Genomic DNA, 23,949 nt, shown 5'->3' with positions numbered 1-23,949 from the left:
ATGCTTCCCTACTGTGTATCCTCCCCAGAACCTCAGGGCTTCCTTGGGACAGAGAAATCATTTACACACCGGATCTTCTGCAAGGATGCCAAAAACCCTGGGGGGAAATGTCACAAGTCTTACACAATAACATGAAAAGTCTCTATTAATTCCAACTTGCTGCTGCTGTAGCTGAGCAATAACCTTGCCTGAACACAGATTTGCATTTCTCATTCTAGTTCAGCCTTGTAGTTCCAATCCATTGCTGTAGCTTCTGGCTAATATTCGCTCACTAATGTGTCACCACCAGCCAAACATTTGTGTAAAACTCTGTCTAAAGCTCAGATTCACCTGCTCGCGTGTCTGGCCGTGTCAGCAGGCAATGAGGCGCTCTGGCTCCGAGGCCGAGCCCGACGGTCCCAGCAGAACACAGGGCAGGCGGAGGGTGCTGCAGCAGCCTTGAGCAGCAGTGACAAGAGCCATTCCCCGCGATTTGTGGAGCTGCCCAAGGCCCGACCGGGGCACCCGGCAGAAACCCCGGGAGCAGGCAGGAGCGGGGCTACGGGGACCCGCGGGGCTGTGGGAAACAAACCCCCATCGGGGCAGCGGCCGGGAGAGGCCCGGCATGAGGGACACGGCGGGAGTGGGCCGGGCTGGGCCTCGGCGGCCCCACCGGGCCTGGCAGCGCTGTCCCGCGACCACCGCGGGAGACGGAGGAGGTGAAGAAGGCGGTGCGTCCGGACTCCCCCCGAGCTTCGGCCGCGGGAGCGATCCCGCCCCTCACGGAGCCGGGGAGCGATCCCGCCCCTCACGGAGCCCGGGGAGCGATCCCGCCCCTCACGGAGCCGGGGAGCGATCCCGCCCCTCTCGGAGCCCGGGGAGCGATCCCGCCCCTCTCGGAGCCCGGGGAGCGATCCCGCCCCTCTCGGAGCCCGGGGAGCGATGCCGCCCCTCACGGAGCCGGGGAGCGATCCCGCCCCTCCCGGAGGCCGGGAGGAATCCCGGGAGCGATCCCGCCCCTCTCGGAGCCCCGGAGGAATCCCGGGAGCGATCCCGCCCCTCTCGGAGCCCCGGAGGAATCCCGGGAGCGATCCCGCCCCTCACGGAGCCCCGGCCCGGCCCCCTCAGGGCACGGGGCGGGGCCGCGCGCGCGCGGGGCTCTCGCGGCGCTCTCGCGAGAGGGGCGGGGCGGGGCGGGGCGGTGTCGCTGCATGTCCGAGCCGGGCGGCCCGGCCGGGGGCACGTGGGGCGGCACCGGCACCGCTCCGGACCGGGCCCGGCACCGCTCCGGGCTCCGCCGCGGCTCCGGAACATCCGTAAGTACCGCCCTGGGCCGCCGCCCGCCCGCTGCCGGAGCGGCGGGGCCCGCGGCTGTCGGCGGCGGCGCTGCGGGGCGCGCTGAGGGTGCTCCCCGGCCGTGCCGCCCCGGGCCCCGCGCGGGCCGTGGCGGGAGCGCTCCCGCACCGCCCAAGGTCAGCGCTCCGGGCCCGCCGTGACCGCGGGGCCCTGGGCTGGCGCCGGCCGTGACCGCGGGGCCCTGGGCTGGGGCCGGCCGTGCCGGGGCCGTGCGGGGCGGGATGCGGGCGGTGAGGGCCGGTCCGCGCCCCGCCGTGCGTTCCTCTCGCGGTCTCCCGGCCGGAGCAGCCGCGTCGGTTCCCCCGTGCTGAGGGGAGCGCTGCGTCCGCGGCTCCTGACGTGAGGGCGGGAGATGGCACGGCCGGTGCAGACTCGCCGTGGAGATGAAGGCACCTTGTGCTGTCTGCTCCGTGTCTGGTCTGGCGAGCCTTGCCTGTGTTATGGTAATGACCGTAAAAACTGTTATTAGCAAGACTTCTAATGTGCCCTAGTGACTCCTTTTGTTTGTAAGCCAGCGTGGAATACAGGTGGGAGCAAAGGAATTAAATTATATTGCTACTGAGGAAGTGAAGCTGTAGCCTTGCTTTCCTGAGAGAATCCGTGTTGTTTGCTCTCTCCTTTTCTGCTTCCCCCCGATGGAAGCACGGGAGGTCTAAGTTACTCCTGTTCCAGAACTGGGCACCTTGGTCTGAGCCTGGCCGAGTTCCTTGCTGCAGTCCAGTACCTCCGCGAGGCACTGACACAGGATGGACAGGCATCTCAGCGAGGGCATCCTCCTCATGGCAGTTATCCGGAACAGCAGGAAACGGCCCCAAAAGCTGCGTTTGGCAGCAGCCCACCTGCGGGATGGCAGAAATCGTGCCCGATTTCCTGTGTGCCAGGGCTGTGCCGCACCTGCCGAGCGCTGCCGGGCGCTGTGGACTTTGTCTCAGGTGAAGGGAAGCGGCTGTTGCTGGGGAAGGCGCAGCGCTGGTGTAACTTGGCTTTCCGCCGTTGGCTTTGTGGCTGTGAATGATCCACCGGGCGCGGACAGGCGGAGCGGCCGGCGGGAGGGCAGCGCAGCGCCCGGGCAGCGGCGGGGAGAGCAGCTCAGCAGGGCCCGCTCCTCTGCCGGGAGCGCCGTCCGGATCCTGTCATCTCCTCCTTCCTTAACGAGCTTCTTGTGTGAGGTGAAGGACCGTGCAGGCGCCTGCTGGCCTGCTGTACCTGTCACCTGGCGGTGCCCGTGGACCTGCGGTTCTGGAACAGGGCGGCACAGCCTCACTGTGTGTGTCTCGTTCTCGATTCCCTGGTGTGCTCCCACGTGCTGCACAGTGCAAAGGCGCTGGAGGGAATGACAACTCTCGAGTAAGCGAGGAGGAGGGAGAGGCCTGTAAAGCTTGAGCAGTGCTCGAAGGAGGATAGAATCCACTGGAATCCATTCATGCATCGATTCCTGTCCTGGTCTTGCTCACCTGACAGTCCCTCACCTTCTGCCTAAGTCTTTCATTGAGTCTTGAAGGACTTTTAAAAGCTCTCATGGGGTTTATGCAGGTCAGTCTCTCACCACAGTCGTAGCAGTGTCTTCCACAACAGGCTGTTTGCTCTCAGACATGAAGCGTTGTATGTTGGGGCTGCAGGGTCTGTGTGGATGGCACTGCGGAACTCAGATGTGTGTGTTAGTAGCTGTTTCTTACTTGGGAGTGCTCTCCTTATTCACCTGTGGTTCAGAAACCCATCCTAGAGACCAGATTCCTTCTTAAAGCACGCTGGAGTTGCTTTGAGATACTAATACTGAAAACTGCGAAGTGCCTAGAAAGCCTTGGCTTTAACCTAGACACTCCACAATGCCTGAAATGAGGGGACAGGAGTTCTCTCACTGCCCAGGGCGTGAGGTGACAGGAGCTGCAGGTGGATCCACCACGGTTTGTCTGTTCCTGGAGGTGCAGACTGCCTGTGGAGTTAACTGTGACAGGAGTTTGCTGCAGGAGTGCAGCCAGAGCTCTCAGAGCCAGCAGCAGTTCGATTTGTGATGGCTGAGACTGTCTCTTCGCTTTGAGAACATTGCAGGCTGGCTGCAGGGGCATTGGAGAGCAAGTGCACTTCTGCAGGAGCAGTTATCTGAAGAGCATAATGCCTTTAAAGCAACATAGCCCACTTATCTGTGCCTCTCATCCTTCATGTGCTCTTAACGGGTGTGAAAAAATGATTTAAGGTATTTCTAGCGTCCAGGGAGCCTGTAACAGGATCAGGGCTGGTATCCCAGTTGCCCATAGCAACATCTAGAGCTAATAAAAAGCATTAATTACAGCATTAATTACTTATAATTGTTTCATGTTTCAGATCTAATGATTAGCCTTTTTAAAATCCTGATTTCTAACTGCAGTGCTTCTGTGGAGCTCTTAATGCAAATGACTGGTTAGACTTCATGAAGTGATGATTAACTTCAGGCAGCCATGCTCACATAGTCAGAAAAAGCTATTTTATTCAGCAGGTGTTTAATATTTCCTGGAAGTTGAAGCTGTTGCATTTGTTTCTCATGGGGTTTGCTAGAAGGGGAGATATTTGCATGTCCCAAACTGCTTTTTCAAATGTTCTGTCTTCAGCTGGTTCGCTGTACGTTTTTTTTATATGTGCATTCTGGTCCTGCATTTTGTCAGCTGGAAGCTGACTGGGTTTTGGGGTCCTGTACATTACTGCTAGCAGAGATGAATATTTCATAAAAGATCATTTAAAATCATTCTTGAGCAGACAAATCACTGCTGCAGACCTGTCCTGGTCGGGGTTGCCTTTGACCTCTGCTGCCACCTGGCACTGAGGATGAGAAACTTGCCATGTGCTGTGGCTGGTTTTTGACTCTGGGTATAAATAGCAGCAGCTCCTGGCAAAAGTTCATGATTTTCATGTGCCTCTGGTATCAGAGGCCTTAGCTTTGCTTGGGAATGAACCTGGGAGTTGGGAATTTTGTCTGGGACAATGACTGCGGTGTATATTCCCATAAATGTCAGGGCTCTGACCCTGTGCTTTCCTGTTCCTTAAAGAAGAGCCTCTTTTGTTACAAACTTGGGCTTGTATTTGATTTCTTGTTCAAATGCAGGGTTAGGAAGGATTCCTTGGTGTTCAGGCGTGCAGGAGAAACGAGCACATCCCTTCCCTTAAGTATTTCAAGTTGAGGGTGGGCTCCCATCTCTCCAGACAGAATACCAGTCTTCCATTCCATGTTTCCCCCAGCTCCATGTGACTGTAGGAAGGCCACTTGATCTGTGTCCTGGCCTTCCCTTTGGAGAAAAGCTGAGGAGAGGAGCAGCCTGTGCTGTGCTGTGTGTGAGAGCTGCCCCTCGAGTGCTTTGGGCAGGGCTCAGGGGAGCTGGGGTGCTGTGGGTCGCAGTGATGTGATCTCCCTGGTCAGGCTGGAGTGTGCTGTGCCACTCCTCATAGCCATTGTTGCTGCACACAAGTGTCTTCCTGCTCATTCCCCATGAGCTGATTCACTCAGCTCTCAGTGAAGCCTTGGCTGTTCCCTCTCAGCACAGGTGGATTCAGGGCACCCTCCTCACGGATGTTTGCTGTCTTCCCTCTCTGGGTGCTTCTGCACTTTTGCCACAAGGCTTCCAACCAGCCTGCAGTGCCTTTTGCTTTCCTGCCTCAGCCTAGCCCAGCTCTTGTTTTGGGAAGCTGTTTGTCAAGGTCTGGTGACTGTGCCCAGCAAACATCCCGTGAGCAGAGCCGCTGCTGCTCCCCACGTACCTGGAGCTCTGTTTGGTCTTTGCTGCTCTGGCTCCTGCAGCCCTATCAGCGTGTTTGCTGGAAACTCCCCGCTCTGTCTCCTTGAAAATTCGAGCTTGTTTTTTGGCTCCTGTGCAGAGTGTATTGGAAGCCCTCGGTTAGTTTAGTCTCTGCTCTGTGGAAGTTGATAGAGATGCCAGGCATCTGACTCAGGTGGCTGCTTTTAAGTTGTCATATGTAAGCTGTACATGTAGTGGCTACTGCACTGCCTTACCCGCAGCAAGGGCTGCATTGGCTTCCTTATGTAGAAGCAAACACAAAAGGCTGAGTGTTGGATGTGTTTATTCTGAAATTCTGGAAATTACTTTGTTCTGTTCTCCAGCCCGAGTGAAAATGCAGAAAGAATGAAAGATGATAAAACTTCTCCAAATCCAGACTTTTGCACTGTGTTGATGGGTTATAAAGGTAATAACAGCTGCGCTGCCTGTACTGTGGGGGTACAGGTAAAGTGGTGCAGAAGCAGTTTTTGAAGTTTGCTGAACTCTCTGAAAGACTTTTCTGGGAAAGTGGAGAAAAAGCTCTCTTGCCTCCCTCTGCAGTAGAGAGGATTCACAGGGAGACACTAACTTGGGTGAGGAAACTATAAATAATGGAACAACTGGAGCAGGGAGGTAATAAGATATCCAGAGCAGTATGGAGCTTGATAACTTGATAGGGTTAATGTTAATTACAAACTGTTCATTTCTGCAGAGCAGGAGCACTCAAGGCCCTGCCTGAGTCCAGGAGAGCAGTGCTGAGGGTTGCTGAGGGTCAGTGTTTGTGTCCCTGTGAGCTTCTTGATAATTTCTGAAACATCTATAAAAAAAACAAAAACCCTACAGGTTGGCCAAGCTGATGCTTTTATTGTAAAGCTCTGAGTGTGGAAATGAACAGGAACTGTTCTGAGTCCTGCTTTGGTCCAAAGGCTGCTGCAGGAGCTGTGCTGGGCCAGGCTTGGGCTGCTGAGTGGGAGAAAACACACAGAACCAACAATCAGTGTGGCAGCTCCAGCTGCGAGGGGGGACTGAGCTCTTGTAGGAACAGCACTGATGCTGATTACACTGAAAGCAGTTTTTATCTCAGAGATAAAAGACAGCCTGGTGTTAGTGGTGTTTCTTGTTCCAAAGCACCATTTAATTCTACATCAACCAGCTTTTTCAGCCTTTTATTTAAGGCACAGTTTATAATTTTGCAAATAGGAGACTGCTGGTTCTTAAATATTCTAAGGTTGTGAAGTGGCTTCAGCGGTGGTTTTCATTTGGGGGGGAGCCTGTTTCTTGGGTTCATAGCCCATGTTCACTGGGCTGTGGAAAGGTGGTGTTGCTTAAGGGGTGTCTCTTGCTGTTCTAGTCTTTCACTGCTACTGTTTGAAGCAGAAATTGCTGCAGAGCACTTGCCTTTAATTAGTTAAGTACAGAGAGACTTCCCTGTTGGCTTCTTTTAAAGCGAGTGCCACCCAGTTTGAGATCTTGTTGGCCTGGCTCCTACCTGTCTCAGGGTGTTTGCAGCTCCTGAGTCACTCTGTCTGAGCTCCTGGCTCTGGGTGTGATGGGGGCACTCCACGCTGGCGGGGAGAGGACTGTGCAATCCGGTGGCCAAGCGACACCCTGGTGATCCTGGGTGTGTGATGCAGGGGCTGGCAGGCTGCTGTGGCTTCACAGCTCCCTCCTGTAAGCTCAGGCCCGGGGCTGCTGCTGACCTGCACGGGAGAAAACCCCCTGTGCTCTGCAGCTGGAACAGCTGGGAGCACGTGCTGCAGCAGGACCTGGCAGGAGGTCCCTCCCTTGTGGATGTTCTGCCTCCTTCATCTTGTATGAAGCACAAAGAAGCTGCAGTTAGATAATGCAGTGCCACGTGCCAGTTCAGCTTTCGATGAAAATATGCCTCATGCCCAGGGTGGGTTATGTAAGTCCTTACGTCTGTCTCAGTGCAGCAATTTTTCTTATTTTAATCTTACCAGTAGGGCCTCCAGTTCCTTAGGTTTTTGTTAACTCCTGTTCTTATGCCTCCTATAAGGCAGAGCATGTGCTACCAGTTATTTTTAGCATGGAAAAATTTAAGAGCCCACGTGGTCCCATTTCGTTTGAACCCTGCCAGCCTGTCCAGTTCTCTTTCACCCAGATAGTATTTATTTCCCAAGTGCTGCCTCCCTAACTACAGGGCTCCTCAGGAGGCTTCTTGGCCTTGCTGCTGAAGCTGCATCTCCAGTTTGCTCTGTGATCCTTTCGGACGGGCTTTAATTGCAGCCTTGATTCCCACAGCTCTCAGGGTTTGGAAACTCTCCAGTGCAGGGGCAGAGGGAAGCGGAGCAGCCAGGACCGGCCGAGGGTACGTCCCTGCGGAGCATGGGGGCTCAGTCACTTGGGAGTCGTCCTGGCCTCTCTCCTGGCGGAGGCTCGAAGCAGCTCACCTCCAGAACAGACCTCCTGGTGTGCAGAAAACCCTGAAATTCTGAGCAAGTGCTCGCTGAACTCCTCTCGGACCTGGAGAATGAATGATCTGGCGTCCCCGGGAACCTCGTGCTGCAAACATTTCTGACCTTATAAGGCTGTCAGTGCTGAGGGCTCTGTGTCCTGGCTGGGAAACAAGGTGGCCTAGAACTGCTCTGGGACCCTAATGTAAACGAGTAGAGTAAATTGGCTGCCCTTGGCTTTTTTCTCAGGTAGGTAATGTGTGCGTTCTTTCTTGTCTTCATCTCCTTGCTCTTTACCAGCAGTTTTCCGTAAATCAAGTCAGGACACAGACTTGGAGAGCTGACTGACCCCGCTGTCCCCTTGGTGCCTCGATCTCAGCCTGACGTGCGGTGGGAATTATTTAGCAGGCTGGAGAAGTCCCATGCTCTGGCTGCTCTTGCCCATGATCCAAGGTGTGACATTTAGGCCAGATTCCCGGCGTGCCAGGGGGAAGTGGAAGTGGCTGGTGCTGGGCTGAGCACATACAGTGTGTGAGCTCCGCACTATTTTTGGTGCAGGACTGTTGGGGCCCTGCTTCTTGGGAATGGTGCTGGAGATGCAGTGTTTTCTGGGGGCTCTGGCTCCTGCAGGCTGCTCCTCTTCTGTCCAGAGCCTCTGGAGCTGCTGCATTTCCCAGCTGGCTCCTCCTGCCCGGAGAGGGAGAGCATGGGGCGTGCTGGGCTGGGCTCCCTCCTGCTTGGCAGTGCTTGAGGGCATGTGATTTGACAAGTTGCCATTTTCTGTCCTGCTGCTGGCAGGAAAATCGCAGGCTTTCCTCCCCCAACACGTTACAATGATCCCGTTGCCACCGCAGCCCTGAGCTGGCTGTCACATTGGCGGCAGGGAGAAGGCTTGGTTGCACTGGGACAGGCTGGGAAGTGGCTGTGGGCTTTGGGAGCTCTCCTGGGGGGGAAGTGGGGGTGGAGCAGTGTCACAGCCCTTGGGATGGGCAGGTTTGACCCGCTGTCCTCAGGCATCACGCGCAGTGACCAGCATAGCAAGGTCTGGCCGCAGAGCCTTCCTGCCAGGTCTTTGTAAGGAGATGTTTGTTGGTGCTGAGCTGTTCCCCAGCCAACCCGGCACTCCGGGATGTCTGCTGGCCTCCTGTGCAGAGCCACTGCCTTTCAGCCTGCTCCAGCTGATGGGAGGATGTGCAATTCCATTTGACATGATCCTGGTGGTGATGCAGCTCTGGCAAAAATAATAAATCAAAAACATGGGGTCAAATGAGCACTGCAAGGAGCCGTCAGCTAATCCAGCAGTCCCCACTCATCCAGGTATCACAGAGGAGTGGATATCTTTATCCTAAGTGATGATACTGTTCAGAATGACTCACAAAACTGTTTTGTCTGCCAGACTTCAGGACAGGCTTGTCCCTCTGGGGCATCCTGCGACTGTCTCCCTGTGCTGCAGAGCTGTGTGGGACTATGGTTTGGACAGTTAGTGCAACTTAGTAGGGAATCAGATAATAATAGGGCTGTCTGTTTAATTGGGAATGCTTGCTGGGAATGGACTTATGTGAGCTACTTTAATTTGGGTTTGTAGTACGCCTGGGAGACAGCTTGTAGGGTAGTTCTGCATTAATTACAACAACTTGGGCACGCAGCAGATGAGCACTCTCAGCTCACAATGTGCCATTGTGCTGGGCAGCATAAAGGGGGACCTTTTGTCTTGGGAATGTACGGGCTTCACCCTTTCCATTTGCCAGCTTCCAAACACAGAACAGCCACAGTATTGCATAGGTTTGTTGGTTTTTTAATTCCAAGATCCCAGATGTTGCCATTAACAGAGGATTCACCCTCAGCAGTGAGCCCTGCTCCCTGAATGCACACAGCCAGCTGGGAGTAACTGGGATTTAGTTGCTTCTTAGTTATTTAGTTTATTTAATCAGATACAAATGTCTGATGAAGACACGAGTCTCCCGTGTAGAACAACCTATGTGCCTTATTTGTGATGGACTGGGACTATTGCTGAACTTAAATTGTGTCTGCAGCTGACCTTTCATTTGGGATTGAACCAGCAATTTTCTAGTCCCTGCCTTTGCCGTTAGCTCATTCATTTGTGTGCCTCAGTGCCTGGGCCCTGCAGGAAGCCAGGCAGGGTCTGAGCTGGCGTGGGTGAAGTTGTGTGGAGGCTCCCGTGGAACAGAGAGCGTGGCTGGAGGAGGTGAGAAATCTGGGATGAATGTGAAATTATCTGAGGCTCTGACACTGGGTTTGAGCCCGAGGGAGGCATGGTTTTGTCCCTCAGCTAGAATGTCATCAGCTCCTTGTGGAGATTGTGGCCTGAAGGAGTGTTGTACTGGGGGCTGTGGTTGGGGTGTTAGTCCTGATAACAGAAGGGGCTTTTTTGTTGAGACACACTGAGCATCAGGCCAACTGCCTTGGCTGTCCTCTCTTGTCATAGAAATACTATGCTTCTAAAGAGGAACCAGATAATGCTCTTTTCCAGTGGGTGGCTCACATTTCTGAGACTTTGCTATCTCCTGAAAACAATCTTTATTTTTGTTGCTTGCTGGCGAGAGTCTTGAGGGCTGTTTGGATTAAAGCCTGTCTGTGTGAGCACCCTCAGACACGTGGTGTTTTGCTTTAATTCCTGTGCGGTGAAAATATAAACTGTAAGTGCTTTGCAGCAAGGCTGTTTGGGATGTGGTAGCTGTTCAGCTTCGCATTCCAGTTGCAGACGTTCCTTAAGGAAAAGGAAAGGCATGGCAGCCCTGCCTCGTGTGACCCAGGTGAGGCCTGCCAGTGAAGGAGCACAACTGGCTGTCCAGGTGGGCAAGAGGTGACAGGCCTTGCAGAGGAAGAGGGAGAGCTGTCAGCTTGCGAGTCAGGGGAGTGGCAGCTGTCAGTGTAGTGGGTTTGGATGCAGAATAAACTTTGGAGCTGCGTTCCTAAGGCTCTACAGAAGTTTGTGTTGTCAGAGTCCAGAGCCCTGGGGAATGGGGTGCTGCCTTTCAGGGGGAGAGCTGGGGGAGCCCTGCTGTGTGCCCGGCCTGTGCCATGGAATGCTGTGGTCCAGCTGGGCTGTGAGCCCAGCCCGCTGCTGGAGGCACCTGCTGTGCTGGGGGCAGGACTGACCTGCACAGCTGTGAGGCAGCGGAAGCGAGGGGAAATTAAGTGCAGAGGTGAGGAAGGGTGAAATCATGGAGTATAACGGTGAGACATGTCCAGATATCCCTAGTCTTGGATAAGGATCTTGTTCTGTGCTGTGCTGGCAGAGCAGAGATGTGAATTTCTAGAGCAGCTGGAAAACAAGCCTGACCATGCTAACAGCAGTAGCTGAAGGCGGTTACGGGGCCTCAGCCTTCCTGTCACCTTCCCTGTGACCATTGTAACGTGGTTTCTGTTTCCCCTAGGTGTAACTGCTGACGCTCTGGAAGATGGCTCTGCGCTTCCGCAACTTCGTCCCGTACGCCATTCCTGGAGTGCTGGCACTTCTCAGCTGCTGGTGGATCTATTCCTGGAGAAAAAAGCACTCGGGCTATCGCAACAAGCAAGCCATAGCCATTGAAAGGGAGCAGCAGGAGGAAGTGTCAGAGAGCGATTTGCGTCCCAAGCCAGAAGCATGCGTTCCCCAAAGACTGCCTCTCCTGTCGGGAGAGGAGTGCCTGGAGAAGCCAGCCCTGACCTCCCTGCTGCCCGCGGGGCTGACGACGCCCTCTCTCCTGTGCCCAGCTCACGAGAGGCCGGATCCCTCACGGCACCTCCCAGGCCTGGCAGCGACAGCTGGGCCCAGCGCCCTGCAGGACGACAGCGAAAAGCTGGAATCGATAGGATCCCGAGAGGGCGGCGGTGTCCCTGCTCGTGCCTCGCTCCCTCTGCCTGCTGAGAGCACCGAGTGTCAGCAGAGCACAGGGACAAACCAAGGCCGGCAGCCCCCCCTGACACGGGAGTCTTCAGGAGTCAGGCAGGACATCAGCAACACGGAGCAGTCGGATGAGTCTTCGTTTAAGCCCCCTAGGGAAAAGCAGATGCCAGGAGTTGTGCAGTCAGATACTGGCTCTGTGGCAGCCTGTTGCTTGGGATCGGAGACAGAAGCCAATGCCCCACTAGCCTTTCTCTACAAAGCTGAAGTTGTATCAGGTCACGAGGATTCTGCAGCGAGTGTGTTACCAGGGAGTTTGGACTCTGCCTGTCCAAAGCAGTCCGGGGAAGAAGAGATGTCCGAGTCAATCCCTGATACTACACCAGTGTCTCAGAAGGACACACAGCCAGAAGGAGATGAGCTGGAAAGAGAGAAGATTGAGGGAGTGAGTTTGGAGAAGGAAGTTGAGAAAATTGAGCAAGTAGCGATACAGATCATTTCCAAGGTCATCTTGGCAGCAACTGAGGAAGTGCTGTCGGGTTCTGCAGGCGATGCATCCCCTTGGCTCTGCCAGGCCGCTGCCAGCCAAGCTGAGGCTCCTCTGGGGATGGAGGGTGTTGCTGCCCCTGGCCAGGTGCTTGTGCAGGGAGCCGCAGCAGCCGATGAGAGCGTGCCTGTGGGCGCAGAGGGGCGGGGTGTGACAGACTGCTCATCACACGGCTGTTGGGCCAGCCCTGCTCAGGACAACACAGAGGACTGTCAGGTGAAGAGCCAGGCGTGCAGGGAGCCCCAAGGAGTTGATCGGACTCATGTGGAGAACTCCCTGGAAAAGTCACCTTTGGCCATGGAGGACTCTGGGTATGGCTCACACACACCCGGGGGTGGGTCGAGCCTAGAGGAGCCCCTGCAGAGCACGGTGCTGTCTGTCACATCAGAGCAGCACTCGGACTCACTGAGCACATCCTCAGCCCCAGACACGTCTGCTGAGCACAGCTTGGTGCCAGGGGAGACCCCCTCTGCCCCGGGGCTGCCCCAGGGCAGCACGGAGCCCTACAGCAATGGCATCCTGAAGGAGGAAGGGCCAGACCTGAGTCAGGAGTGCAGCAGCGCGCCAGGGACGGATGGAGATCACTCGGAAGGTAAGGGGCTGGAAAATCCTCCTGCAAAAAACGTGAACAAGCATTGCTGGGGAGCACCTTGCAGGTGTGAGACCTCGTAGCAGTGGTTTCTGGTGACCTCTGGAAGCCCTGGGTGCTTGCCCCTGTGCTGACAGGAAGGTGAGGCATGTTCTGAGGTACTGCTGGAGGAGCCAGAGCAGAGCTCTGATGAATTGTGATAAAATCAGCTGGTTGCAGAGCAATTACCCTGAAGCCTTTTTGTTCAGAGGGGCAGGTGCATGCCAAGAAATCCCAACAGGGAGCAATATTCATGGAGTTCCCCCATCTGTCTGTGTTGCTTTTCCCTTGTAGATGCTGGATGATGTGTGCCTGGCACGGTACACGCAAAGCTGTCTGAGCAAACGTTAGCCTGTGTGACCTTGGGGATGGATGTTAAAATCCTTTGTAGGACCCTGTGGTGCCAACAGCCCTTAATGACAGGGGATGTCTCTGGTAATTGCTACAAAGCAGTTGGAACACTGCTTGTTGCAAGGCGTGGGGGTTGAGTTTGCCAGCAGTGAAGGATTGAACCCACAGAACGTTTTCACTAGTGAGAGGAACCCCAGGAGGAGAATGGTATTGCCTTGTTGTGAATGCTGGTGGAACAGGAAGGTCCAGGAGGGAGTTGTGGCACTGAGACAATGAGGCTGGGGAAAGGGGAATACAGCAGGTAAAGCTGATAAGGTGGCAGTGTTGGACAACAGATCACCCAGCTGACCTTCACATCCAGGCTGGGAGTTTTAAATCTTCCCTTTGCCTACAGAGCCCATGCCAACAGCTGCTCCCTTGGCCTTTCTCAGCCTCAGTGCTGGGTTGCCCATTGAGATGTGGCAAATGTGAAGCAGCTGTTGGGTTCATTTTTCTCTTTGGTCTCTCACTGGGTGTTCTGAATACTTGCAAGTAAGGATCTTCGTCCTTCTGCTTGTTAATGGGGTGGAAGGACCAAGCTCGTGTGACACTGGCTGTGCCTGAGATCTGGCCAGGAGGAGGCTGTTGGAGTTTGTCCCTTTCCCAGGTAGAAATGTTCCTGGTATCCTGATGGTTTGGGAACAAAATACACTTCGGCTCTTGCCCTTGTTTCTTCAAATACAGGGCAAATGTGGGCAAAAGGCTGCCCCCTACCATGCCTCCTGGCGGGCATACCTGGCACTGGGGTCACTCTGCAGCCCTTCCCTTTGGGGTGGGAGCGTAAGTGTGGGTCGTGGGGGCTGTCTGAATGCCTGTGCCTGTCTTGTAGGTTCAGATGTAAATAGCGTGGATTTTGTGGACAGCGGCAGTGCCATGAGGAAGACAGTGGCTCGCCAGAATGCAAAGCTGGAAGGAGGATCCAGCAAGCCAGACTTCGTTATCTGGGAAATCGAGGTCCCAAAGGTAACCAGCTGCTGGCCTGCTCACCATCCTGCCCTGCCCTGCCCAGCCACCTCCTGGTCCTCCCAGTCTGGTGCTGGCTCTGTGCCGTCCCTGGGAGATCAGCAGCAAGTCCAGGAGGACTGGAGTGTTCTGCTCCCGCTAGGACTCACAGGAGTGAAGAGCCAGTGCACAGCTGTAAGCAAGCAGCACTCCAGGGCCACACCCAGGGGAATGGTGCTTGTTGAACTTGTTATTCCCCATCACCTTCCATCCAGGCTGGGAGTCCAATGCTTTGAAAGCATCCAGGAGGCTTTGAGGGTGCACAGGTATTACGAGCAGGGGATTATCAAAATGAGCTGTGCTTACTGGTCTGGACCCATCCCAGACCAGCTGAACTCTGCACTGGTCCAGCACGGCCTTGTATTTCTCCTGCCTGTGATAGAGGAGCTGATAACGTGGGTGGTGTAAGCCGCAGAGAACAGGGATGTTTGATCTGCCTTTCTCTTCCTGACTCTTGCTGTCTTGTCCCTTTCTTGAAGGAATTAGTTGGCCGCTTGATCGGCAAACAAGGGAGGTTTATGAGCTACCTGAGGCAAGCGTCTGGTGCCAAAATTTACGTCTCCACGCTACCTTATTTCCGTGACTCCCAAGTCTGTCACATCGAAGGTGAGTGGAGTGTGTCTCTATTCATGGTCTAATGTGTTTCTTGGGGGGCTTAATTCGGTGAGCAAGGAATTTAAATGGATTTAGTGGCCTCTGAGTCCAGTGCTTTTCAAAACTCCTCTGGGCAGCCTGTTAAAACTTAGGCTGTTGAGGTAGTGCAGGAGGATCCTGGCAGTTGTATTTCTTCAGGTGACAGGACCGGAGGTGTCCTCAGCGTGTCCACGCTACAGACTCCCCATGGGATTTTTGTCTTCCAGGGACCTCGCACCAAGTAGAGAAAGTCCTGAGCCTGATTGGCAAGAAGTTCAAAGAGCTGTGTCTCACCAACATCTACACCCTCCCTCCGCCCATGCCGCTGCCGCTTCACTCCCTGCTCGTGTCCGCCTGGGTGAGTCCCGCCTCGGGCTGGGCTGGGGCTGGAGCTTGCCTTGCCAGGGACACTCACGACAGCTTTTCCTCCCCGCGGCAGCTGTTCCTCCCCGACGGAGTCACTGTGGAGGTGGTGGTGGCACACCAGGTGGACGCGGGGCACATGTTCCTGCAGCAGCACACGCACCCCACCTTCCACGTGCTGCGCAGCCTCGACCAGCAGATGTTCGCCTGCTACTCTCAGCCCGAAATTCCAACCCTGCCCACTCCTGTGGAAGGCAAGTCGTGGATGCTCGCACGTTGTTCTGTTTGAGAAAGTTCTGGGCTCCTGTGCAGACCTGTTGTCCCTGAGTCAGGCGTGGGAAGTTCCCAGTGGATGAGGATGTGATAGCTCACGTGTCATCTCATCCTTAAGCTGCTGCCAGAGTCCAGATGTTGCTCTGCTCTCCCTTACCCTGCTCATCCCTGGAGTCCCTCCCGAGCCACGTAGCTGCCTGTTGAAATTCAGAGTGAGATCAAGGCTGTCTCAGCTTATTTCCAATCAACCTGGCAGCTGGGGTATTTCTGCTGACAAAGTGTGGAGCTGCTCCCACACCTTCATAGTGTCACTGTGTCCATGTCTGCACCTGGTGTGAAGTGAGGGATGCATCCCATGGAAAGGGGTTGTGTATTCCTTTGTGGAGACTGACCTTGCTGTTTCTGCCCCAAAGCTGGAAGGGAACTGTGTACTGGGGCAGGGCATCTTGCTTGTGGCAGACAGAACTGAGAGTAAAACTCACCAGTTCAGTGTCTCAGCTGCAGGCCTGGTGTGCTGGGGCTGTGGGGGGGTGTTGGAGGAAGCTGGAAGCAGCCTAAGAAATGCTCTTGGTTCTCCATAGATAACTGAGCAGCGCTGCTCATGCCTGAAGTGCTGGTTTTTGGAAATGCACTTATCCTGAGCCTTCCTTCTCTGTGCTCTGGTGTTTTGCAGTTGGTATTATCTGTGCAGCTCCAGGCCTGGATGGGGCATGGCTCCGGGCTCAAGTCATCAGCTACTTTGAGGAGACCGATGAAGTGGAGCTCAAATACGTGGACTATGGAGGATATGATAAAGTGAAGGTTGACACACTCAGGCAAATCAGGTCCGTAGATCCTCTCCCATGGCCTGAGGCCGTGTCTGGCTCAAATCCTCATCAGAGGAGTCCGTAGAGTTTGAATTTTAAAAGGTTTTTCCACAGCTGAAGTGGGAGCTGGTGGAAAGGTTCAGCTCAGCAATGAGTGTGGGTTTTTGGGAGCACAAGAAGCTCCTGCAAGGCTTTTTTGAAGGGAAGGGAGAGGAAATGGCAGCTTCTGCCACTTCATTGTGGAAACTGAGGAAAAGGATGCCTTCAGGAGGCCTTGAAGTGCAATTGATTGATGAGCCAGGAATAAGCTCCTGATTCTTGATGCTCCAGCCCCACTGTCTGGGACAGCTGTGTTGGATCAGGGGTTTCTTACACAAGCCCACTAAATATTTGATTGTGCCCCAGAGCTGAGGGACAGGCAGCACACCCTCCCTGATGGAGGTGGGTTTTGCTCAGAGCCTGAACCAGCTTGGCTTGTTAATCAGACAATTTATTGCTGCTCTTAGATTGCTGGGAGAATTGTCTGATTTTTTTTTTTGTTTGACTGTCATTAATTTAAAACTGAATGCCTTTAAGAGCAATTTGATTAATCAATGTCACATTGAAGAATGTAGGAGCGATTTAAAGCCCTGTTCTTACTCTGATCCTCTTTTCTTTAAGGTCTGATTTTTTAACACTACCTTTCCAAGGAGCAGAAGTTTTACTTGACAATGTGGTGCCACTTCCAGGTAATGGAGCTCTTGATGTACTGTTGGCCCTTCTCCTGCAGGTTTCCATGGATGCAAGATGTGTCCAAGCCATGATCCTGTCTAAACCTTCTACCTCCTATTGCCAGCGTAGCCTCCGACGTGACAGGAGGAAGGATTGGAAAAATTGTATTGTATTCTTCTAAATGTGCTAGCGTGGCATCACCTGTCAGAATCCAGGGGAAAGATGATGAATGTCCAGGCTGTTTCCTGCTTGGAGGAGAGAATGAATTACTGTCCTAAGCAGCGTGTTGGCAGGACTGGCAGGGTGTAGGTGCAGTAGCTGTAACTGCTCTAATTCTTCTGTCAGAGGGCTCCTGTAAATGCAAACTTAGTTTTTAATCTGCAGACAAATACCTGACGTTTTCCTCCTGAAATGACTGATTTGTAGAGTTCTGTGTTTAAATTGCCAAGTCTGCAACGGGAGAATGTCAGTCGCTGCCTAGGAACACTTTGGTTTGCCTTTTTTGTCCTGGACTCTGCTCAGGCGCTGGGCACCTGTGCTGCAGACACTTTGGGTGCCCTCTGTGCAGGGTCAGCAAAGCCCCGAGGGCCCTGAGCTTAGTTTATTGAGGATCAAAACACCGGTGGCAGCTCCAAGGTGCTGCAGAAATGTGCTTTGCTGTGTTTAAAGCCTCCTGATTCATCAGCTACTTGTGTTCACGCGACCGTGGCTGGCGGCCGTAGGAAGCTCTTCATCCCCTTCCTGCAGAACCAACAGCTCCAGGATCAGCTGGCCAGGAGGGTTCTCAGGCCCAATGTCTGTAGGAGGACAGAGAATATCAGCTCAGTAGTCCTTTCTGGCCTGGAAAGCCTGTGACAGACCTCACTTGCTTCCTCTGCTCTCCTTTTCCCACAGATGAGGATCACTTTTCCCCGGAAGCCGACGCCGCTGTCAGTGAGATGACCAGAGGTGCTGTCCTCGTGGCACAGGTACAGCACGTGTCTGGAGAAGTCTTGTTGCTGGTGGCCCTGCTGGTGTCCACTGCCCTGCGCTCTGTTACATAAAACCCAAAGCCAGAGCCTGGCTCCTGGGAAGTCCTGGGGCTGGGAATTTCCATCAGCACTGCTTGGGGCTGGGAAGGGATGAGTATTCCCTCTTGTTGCTGATGCAGGCAGGGGGAAGGGAACATGCATGGGTTTACAGAGCACGACAGGGCCTGGTGTCCATCGGATTTGGGGTCCCCTGGGTCTGCACTGCTCTGCCAGTCCTCACTGGTTCTCCACCCTGGACATGGGGCTGGCCAGAGGCAGCACTGGGACGTTGGTGATGTCCCAGAGACTTTTGCAGGCAGCACCTGCTCACAGTCCAAAGTGCTTCTGGTAGTGGCTGTAGCTGTCCATGCAAGTGAATTGGGGCCGGAATTGCTGCACACTCATGTTTTTCTGTGTTCCCAGGTCACAAATTATGACAGTGTCACAGGGCTGCCACTGATACAGCTGTGGAACTTGATGGGAGATGAGGTGGGTATATTGGTAAATGTGCTGAAAACTCCTTAATCGTAAACCTTTTTTGTTGTTGATTAGGAACTTGCAGAGCCTATGTTTGTTGCTGTGGCTTGTTCACTTACCTACTCTTTGGGTTTTCTCCCCCTCCCTTTAGGTGGTGTCAATAAACAGGACTCTGGTGGAAAGAGGGTTTGCTCGGTGGCTCGACTACTAGCAGTGTCCTAGATGCCTTGACAACTCTTTCTGCAGAGAAAAAAACAAAAGACAAAATCTTGTTTTGCACTGTTACAATTCGGTTTGGCAACTTCCCCCCGAGGAGACCCCGTTCACACCTGCCTGCGGAGTTTTGTGGTCCATTGAAACTTGTTTTGCTCAACTGTTACCATTTCACTAGAACAGATACCTCATCTCCAGAAAGGGGGTGTTCAAAGCCATAATGACAGATACTGTAGCTTTAAAGCAAAAAAAAAAAAATCCTCCCTGGCCTCTGGTCAAAATTTAAAGGGAAAAAAATCTAAAAGCCTTGGGGGTGGCTCAAGGCAAAGGCCCCCGAAACAGTTTGGGCTGTGTCGTGCCCCACGAACTCGGTGTCTGCTTTTCCCAAAAGTTACATTGGTTGTCCCCTTTTTAACAGGCCCTGCCTATGGAATTAATGAATGTTATTAAGGGATTTAATGTTCAGTTATGGATTTTCCTGTGTTGTGCCAGTAACCTGCACAAACAGCATCCATCTTGTGTCTTCCTTGCACCGGGAGGTGGAGGAGTCGCGTTCCCGTGTCTCGCTGCAATCGTGGATTTTAGGCTTGATCTGCTCTCCCTGCAGGGGCTTGGAGTGCAGGATGTTACCACTACAGTTTTTGCTCTGAAATGTCTTGTATTTAAAGAAAAGAAACTGCTTGCCAAGCCCAATTGTAGTTTATATTTTTCTAGCCGTGCAAGTCTGTAAATATATATAAAAAAATATCATTGTAATATTTTGTACAAGAAAAACACTGGAAACAAAGGGAACTTTACAGAAACTTTTTCACACCAAAATGTCCTATATAGGTAGAACTGGTATGGAGTGCATTAGGGTAGCCAAATGATTTGGAGCACCCAAATGTTGGGAGTGTTTCAGCTCTGCTGTATGAGGATCAGTGTCCCCTTAGGTTGCTGTCTGGTTGGAATTGTGATCGCTGCATCCTTTGCTATGTTGCTGTACAGATCTGTTTAAAAAAAAAAAAAGTAACAACTTGGCATTACTCTTGCAGTGGTGTTCTCTCTCAATTTTTTTTCTGTTGCTCCTTTTTAGATTTCTATTACGTATTTAAAATTTTGCTCAAGTAATTTAAGCTGACTTAATGCTCTTAAAGACATGCCCTCTAATGTGTATCGTTTTAGATGTGGATTGAACTGGGATTTATTGCTGGCAGAGAAGACACTTGCCAGAAATTGTTGATGTAGTCAGTCCTCAGAAGCTGCTTCAGGTGATTCAAGGGTGTGCTCACGTCCTGTGAGCAGACACACCAGGGCATCACACATTTGGACAGTGGCCTACACCGGCCTTCAGTCCAATCCCCTCTGCTAGGGAATGGTTATATCCTTTCTTGGAGCTCTCTCCTATTCGGCGCTCTGATTTAATGTTCATGTTTGCAGTAACATCCAAGGAAAACTAAATTGGGTAACTCAGATCTATAAAAAATTATATCCTTTTGAAATGTTTCTTTCCATTTCAATTAAAGCTCGAATTTTAAGCCGTCTTAGTGAAACTGTGATGAATTAAGAGCCTTCCTTCCCTGCTTCCATTAGAGCAGCCCTGGGCTCCTTGCTCTGCACCCATGGGGTGGATGTGTTGCTGCTTACTGTTCATGGCAAAGTTTGACTTGTCTGAATGTCAGTGTTTTCCCCTCTTTGAGAGGTGTCAAAGTCAGGAATCTACAACAGGGATGGGGAGCTCTGCCAGTGGCAGCTCTGTGTTTTCCCCTGGCTCTGCACTGTGCAAGAACATCCTGTTCCCTATTTGTGTTGAGAGCTGCCTGGTTTTTAAACTGCAGTAAAATAGAACATTGCAGGGAGAGAGGAACTGAAACAAGGAGGTGTTGGCAGGTAACAGATACGCAGCTCTTTCTTCTTTTAAATCACAACTCTCAGCCTATACAGGAACAGAAATGGGGGGGCTGTTTTAGGTTTGGGTTTTCTTTTATAGCATGGACAAAAGTGAGTGGATTTGCTGAGATGGGGAGGGGTGTAGTGAACATGGACTGCTTGGAAAAGGCACGGGTCCAAGGCGGCCCAGGGGAGGTTGTGGCAGTGGTGCTTTGTGCCCTGTCACACCCTGACGAGGCTGTGTTGGGTTTGGAGCGGGTTGTGCTGCTCGCAAATCCGTCAGTGGCCCCCAGGCAGCTCTGTAATCCTTGGCTCAGGCCTAGGCTGAGCACGGGCACGTGGAGCTGAGCTGTCCCACGGGCTGCTTTGACTGAAGCCCTTCAAAGGGGCTTTTCCCTTTGGGAAGTGGTGGTTTTATTACGGGTGAAATGAATGAGATCTCTGGAGATGCTTCATTTATAACCTCCTGGAGAGCTTCCACGGGCTGCACGGCACACTCCAGTGCTTCCTGGGAGGCCTCCTCCCCGTGGCTGCTGCCCCTTGTCCTCCTGCCCGGGGTGGAGGAGCAGGAGCCCATCCCAGATCCTCTGCAGTGCCAGGGCTGCTCCTTTGGCAGAGCCTGGAGCTGATTTCCCTTTGGCACGTTGATTTCAAGGCTCCTCAGGGAGGGAGGAGGGCAGAGTTTCTGGAGCAGATGGAGGGTAAGGGAGCCCCTGTCTGACACTGACAGGAGGAGCAGCTCAGCTCCTCACCTGCCACAGGTGCAGCCTGGAGCCTGGCTCAGCACATCCCTGGTGCTTCACTGGCAGAGGTTTTTTCCTAACAAGAAAGGAAAGCAAGGTGCAAGCTGTATTCTCCCTTCCATTCTATTGGAATCCACGGGGTCCCACCTTGGTGCTGTCCCTGGGAAGCTGGTGTGTAACTGCTGGGCAAGAATTAGAGGACACGTGTCTTGCCTTCGGTTCATGGCCTCAGGGGCTGTGCTTTGGCTTCAGTCACCTCTGCTTCCTCCCCCTTCTTTCCCCACCCCATTAAAAACCACAAACCAACCAGCAATGATAGAGGAATCTCTCACTGGCTGCATTGGGCAACAGGGGTGAGGATGGCAGCTGGAGGAGAGAGCGGGGGCTCTTTGCCGGAGGAGCTGTCAGAGCAGCTTTGCCCTGACACCCGCCGCTCCCAGCTCCTCACACAGACACTCCCCCGGGCTGCTGCGGGGGCATTTGAGGCCGTTTGTCCTTCTGACCTTCACGGCTTCCCGTGGCGCGATGTCCCACAGCGTCATTACCTGTGAGTGGGAAGAGTGCTTCCTGTTTGTTTTCTAAATTGCCCCCAGGCCTCCCCGGCTCATCCCGGTGCCCGGGACGGTGAGTAACGGCCCTGCTGTGGCTCGTCCGCGCTGCCCCGGGTTTGCAGCCTCCTCCGCTGGCCCTGAGCCCTGCGCCCTCGGCAGCCCCGCAGGGCCTCTGCTGAGGTGAACACGTGCTGGAAGCTTTCCTCCTCCTGAACCGGGGCTGTGAAGCTGCTCAACGTGCCCACTGTGAGTTTTGGTGTCTGAAGGGAGGGTTGGATGTTTCTTACAACACTCTCAACCCTCGTGGAAAGCAGGAGAAGGCAATGGGAGCTGTGCTGTGCCATCGCCGAGGTTTTAACCTTCCCCTGGCCGAGGGATCAGAGGGACTCTGGCTTGTGTACTTCACGTCCCAGCTTCAAAACCCTGCGCGTTGCCTGGGGGCTGTCACTCTTTTTTTGTGCCCTGACTGCAGTTTGGATTCAAGAAGGCTGAAGAGACATTTCACGCTGTTTCAAGTGAGGTGCCCTCGTTTCTGGATAGCAGCACTCTCAGTAATCCGTGGCTCCGGGTTTCTCTGCTCTGGGTTGTCTCTTGCTCTGTAAGTGCACCTGAAGCACTTCCCCGGCCCTCGAGTACCGTTCTCGTTCACAGCCGTGAGTGGCAGCATGAGCATCTCCCGCCTCTGTCACGTCTCCCTGAGCTCTGCCGGCTGCAGGGACGCTCCCTGGCTGCTCCACCATCTCCCACTGCTCCAGCCCCCCATTCTCCCCAGCTTTCCTGTCCCCGGGGGGGGGGATGCTCAGGGGGGATTCTGGGGAGCCCAGCCCTAAGGGAGACACACGCTCATCACTGCAAAAGTTGTTTTGTCAGAGCAGGAAGAAATGTTTGGCTGCCTTGTCAAGCCTGTGGCTCTAATTCTGCTCTAGGACAGCGACACAGCTGCTTTTCTGCGGCACAAACCAAGGTGTCACATGCAGGATGGGCTGAGGGATGGCAGAGTGAGCCGCTCCAAGTGTCCGGCCCTGTCCCCAGGGCAGGAAAGACGCCACACGTGATGAGGAAAGAGTCGCAGCGGAGGAAAGTTTCTTCGCTTTTTTTGGATCTGCCCTGTCCCCTTCACACCCGCGGCCCCGGCGCCGATGCCGCCCGTTCCTGAGGAGAGCAGCAGCCCCGGCTGCGGGGAGGAGGAGGAGGAGGAGGAGGAGGAGGAGGAGGAGGAAGGGCCCGGTGCCCGCACGGAGCAGCAGATGGCACTCGAGCTCCAGCCCAGCCCCGCTCCGCCGCGCCGGGAGACGCGGCCGCTCGCAGTCCTTGCAGGGAGGTGTTCCGTGCCGGCCGCCCGCTGCGGCTCCGGGACCTCCATTTACATGCCTGGGCTGTTCCTCCGTGCTCGCAGGTCCAGATCGGATCTCTGCTGGGGCAGGTTTGTCCTTACACGGCGTCTGGATGTGAGATGATAAAGAGAGAGTGTAACTTTTCACTCGCAGCGACCGAGCCCTAATTTCCTTGGATGCGTTTTGTGATCGTGGCGTGCCTTTCCCTCAGAGCTGCCTCAGAACACACAAACGAGTTCATTTATTTTTTTTTTTCTCAAATAAGAGCATTTTGTCCCCACAGCCAAAACGAAGTGAGCTGGTTGTCCTCACACTGCAAATGGACTTGTGAGTGCAGAAAGCGAAAAGCAAAGCTCAGTGTGATTGCTACAGAGGCAGCAGCCCGAGCGGTGTCAGTGAGTCAGGGAAGAGCGTTCCTGCGGAGGCGATCGCGGTGTGTGCAGGTGGGGCAGGGACGTCCCCTGGCTGAGGAGCTCGGGCTCCCCGTGGTGTCCCAGCACTGCTGCTGCTCCTGGCCGAGCTCCGGCACCCCAGGGCTGGCTGCAGCACAGCTGACCTTCCAAGCACACAGGCCCTGCCCCTGGGTTCAGACCGTGCTCATTCTCCTCTGGCCCCCCGGGACCCTTGACAGTGGCACAAGCCCCCGGAGGTGCCACAGCCGGTGTCGGGCTCTGTTTGCCCAGGTTTGCCCTTGAACAGGCCGAGATACCCCTTCACACCCACACCCCAGCCCCCGGCTGAGCCTGCTGGGACCCCTGCTATTGAAAACGGGGGGAAAGCACTTGTGAGCCCCCACGCGTGAGACCCACACAAATCCAGGGACTTTTGTCAGCAGCGTGACCTCTCGGGCAGCGTTCTGGCTCTGCAGTGAAGGGGTGCCCCCGTTCTTGCCCTCGCCTGACTCCTCTGTAATGGAAGGGCTAAATGCTTATTACTTTTTTTGTAGCCTTTTCCACTTGCCAATCAAACGTGTCTGGTTGGGGTTTGTTTTGTTTCCGTGTTGCTGGGGCTGTGCAGGACGCTCCATCTCACTGTAATTATGGTTCCATCATTGTCTTGG

At 54.1% G+C, this 23,949-nt stretch overlaps 1 protein-coding gene across 2 annotated transcripts; it reads left to right on the top strand.

Moving 5' to 3' along the window:
* The first annotated feature begins 1,190 nt into the window (after window positions 1-1,190).
* Window positions 1,191-19,425, top strand: AKAP1 (A-kinase anchoring protein 1). 2 transcript variants are annotated; one of them, XM_066201872.1, is made up of 11 exons: window positions 1,191-1,295; window positions 10,891-12,478; window positions 13,734-13,867; window positions 14,386-14,512; window positions 14,767-14,897; window positions 14,979-15,156; window positions 15,849-15,999; window positions 16,642-16,709; window positions 17,587-17,660; window positions 18,126-18,191; window positions 18,331-19,425. In XM_066201872.1, the coding sequence occupies exons 2-11, from the start codon at window positions 10,915-10,917 to the stop codon at window positions 18,388-18,390; spliced, it is 2,553 nt and encodes an 850-aa protein (XP_066057969.1). In that variant the 5' UTR covers window positions 1,191-1,295; window positions 10,891-10,914; the 3' UTR covers window positions 18,391-19,425. The 2 variants fall into 2 exon arrangements, with proteins under 2 accessions (XP_066057969.1, XP_066057968.1); XM_066201871.1 differs by lacking the exon at window positions 1,191-1,295 and adding an exon at window positions 7,199-7,741.
* Window positions 19,426-23,949: the final 4,524 nt, after the last annotated feature.

Source organism: Chamaea fasciata, unplaced genomic scaffold (genome assembly GCF_029207755.1).
Source record: "Chamaea fasciata isolate MVZ Bird 193981 ecotype frontalis unplaced genomic scaffold, bChaFas1.0.hap1 SCAF_21, whole genome shotgun sequence".
In the NCBI taxonomy this organism is placed as follows: domain Eukaryota; kingdom Metazoa; phylum Chordata; class Aves; order Passeriformes; family Sylviidae; genus Chamaea; species Chamaea fasciata.
This window is presented reverse-complemented; position numbering and strand designations above follow the sequence as displayed.

Coding starts and splice junctions, on each gene's coding strand:
- AKAP1 (XM_066201872.1), top strand. CDS start 10,915: ATGGCTCTGCGCTTCCGCAACTTCGTCCCGTACGCCATTCCTGGAGTG. Junction 16,000..16,641: donor GACACACTCAGGCAAATCAG/GTCCGTAGATCC, acceptor CTTTTCTTTAAG/GTCTGATTTTTTAACACTAC. Junction 18,192..18,330: donor GGAACTTGATGGGAGATGAG/GTGGGTATATTG, acceptor CCCTCCCTTTAG/GTGGTGTCAATAAACAGGAC.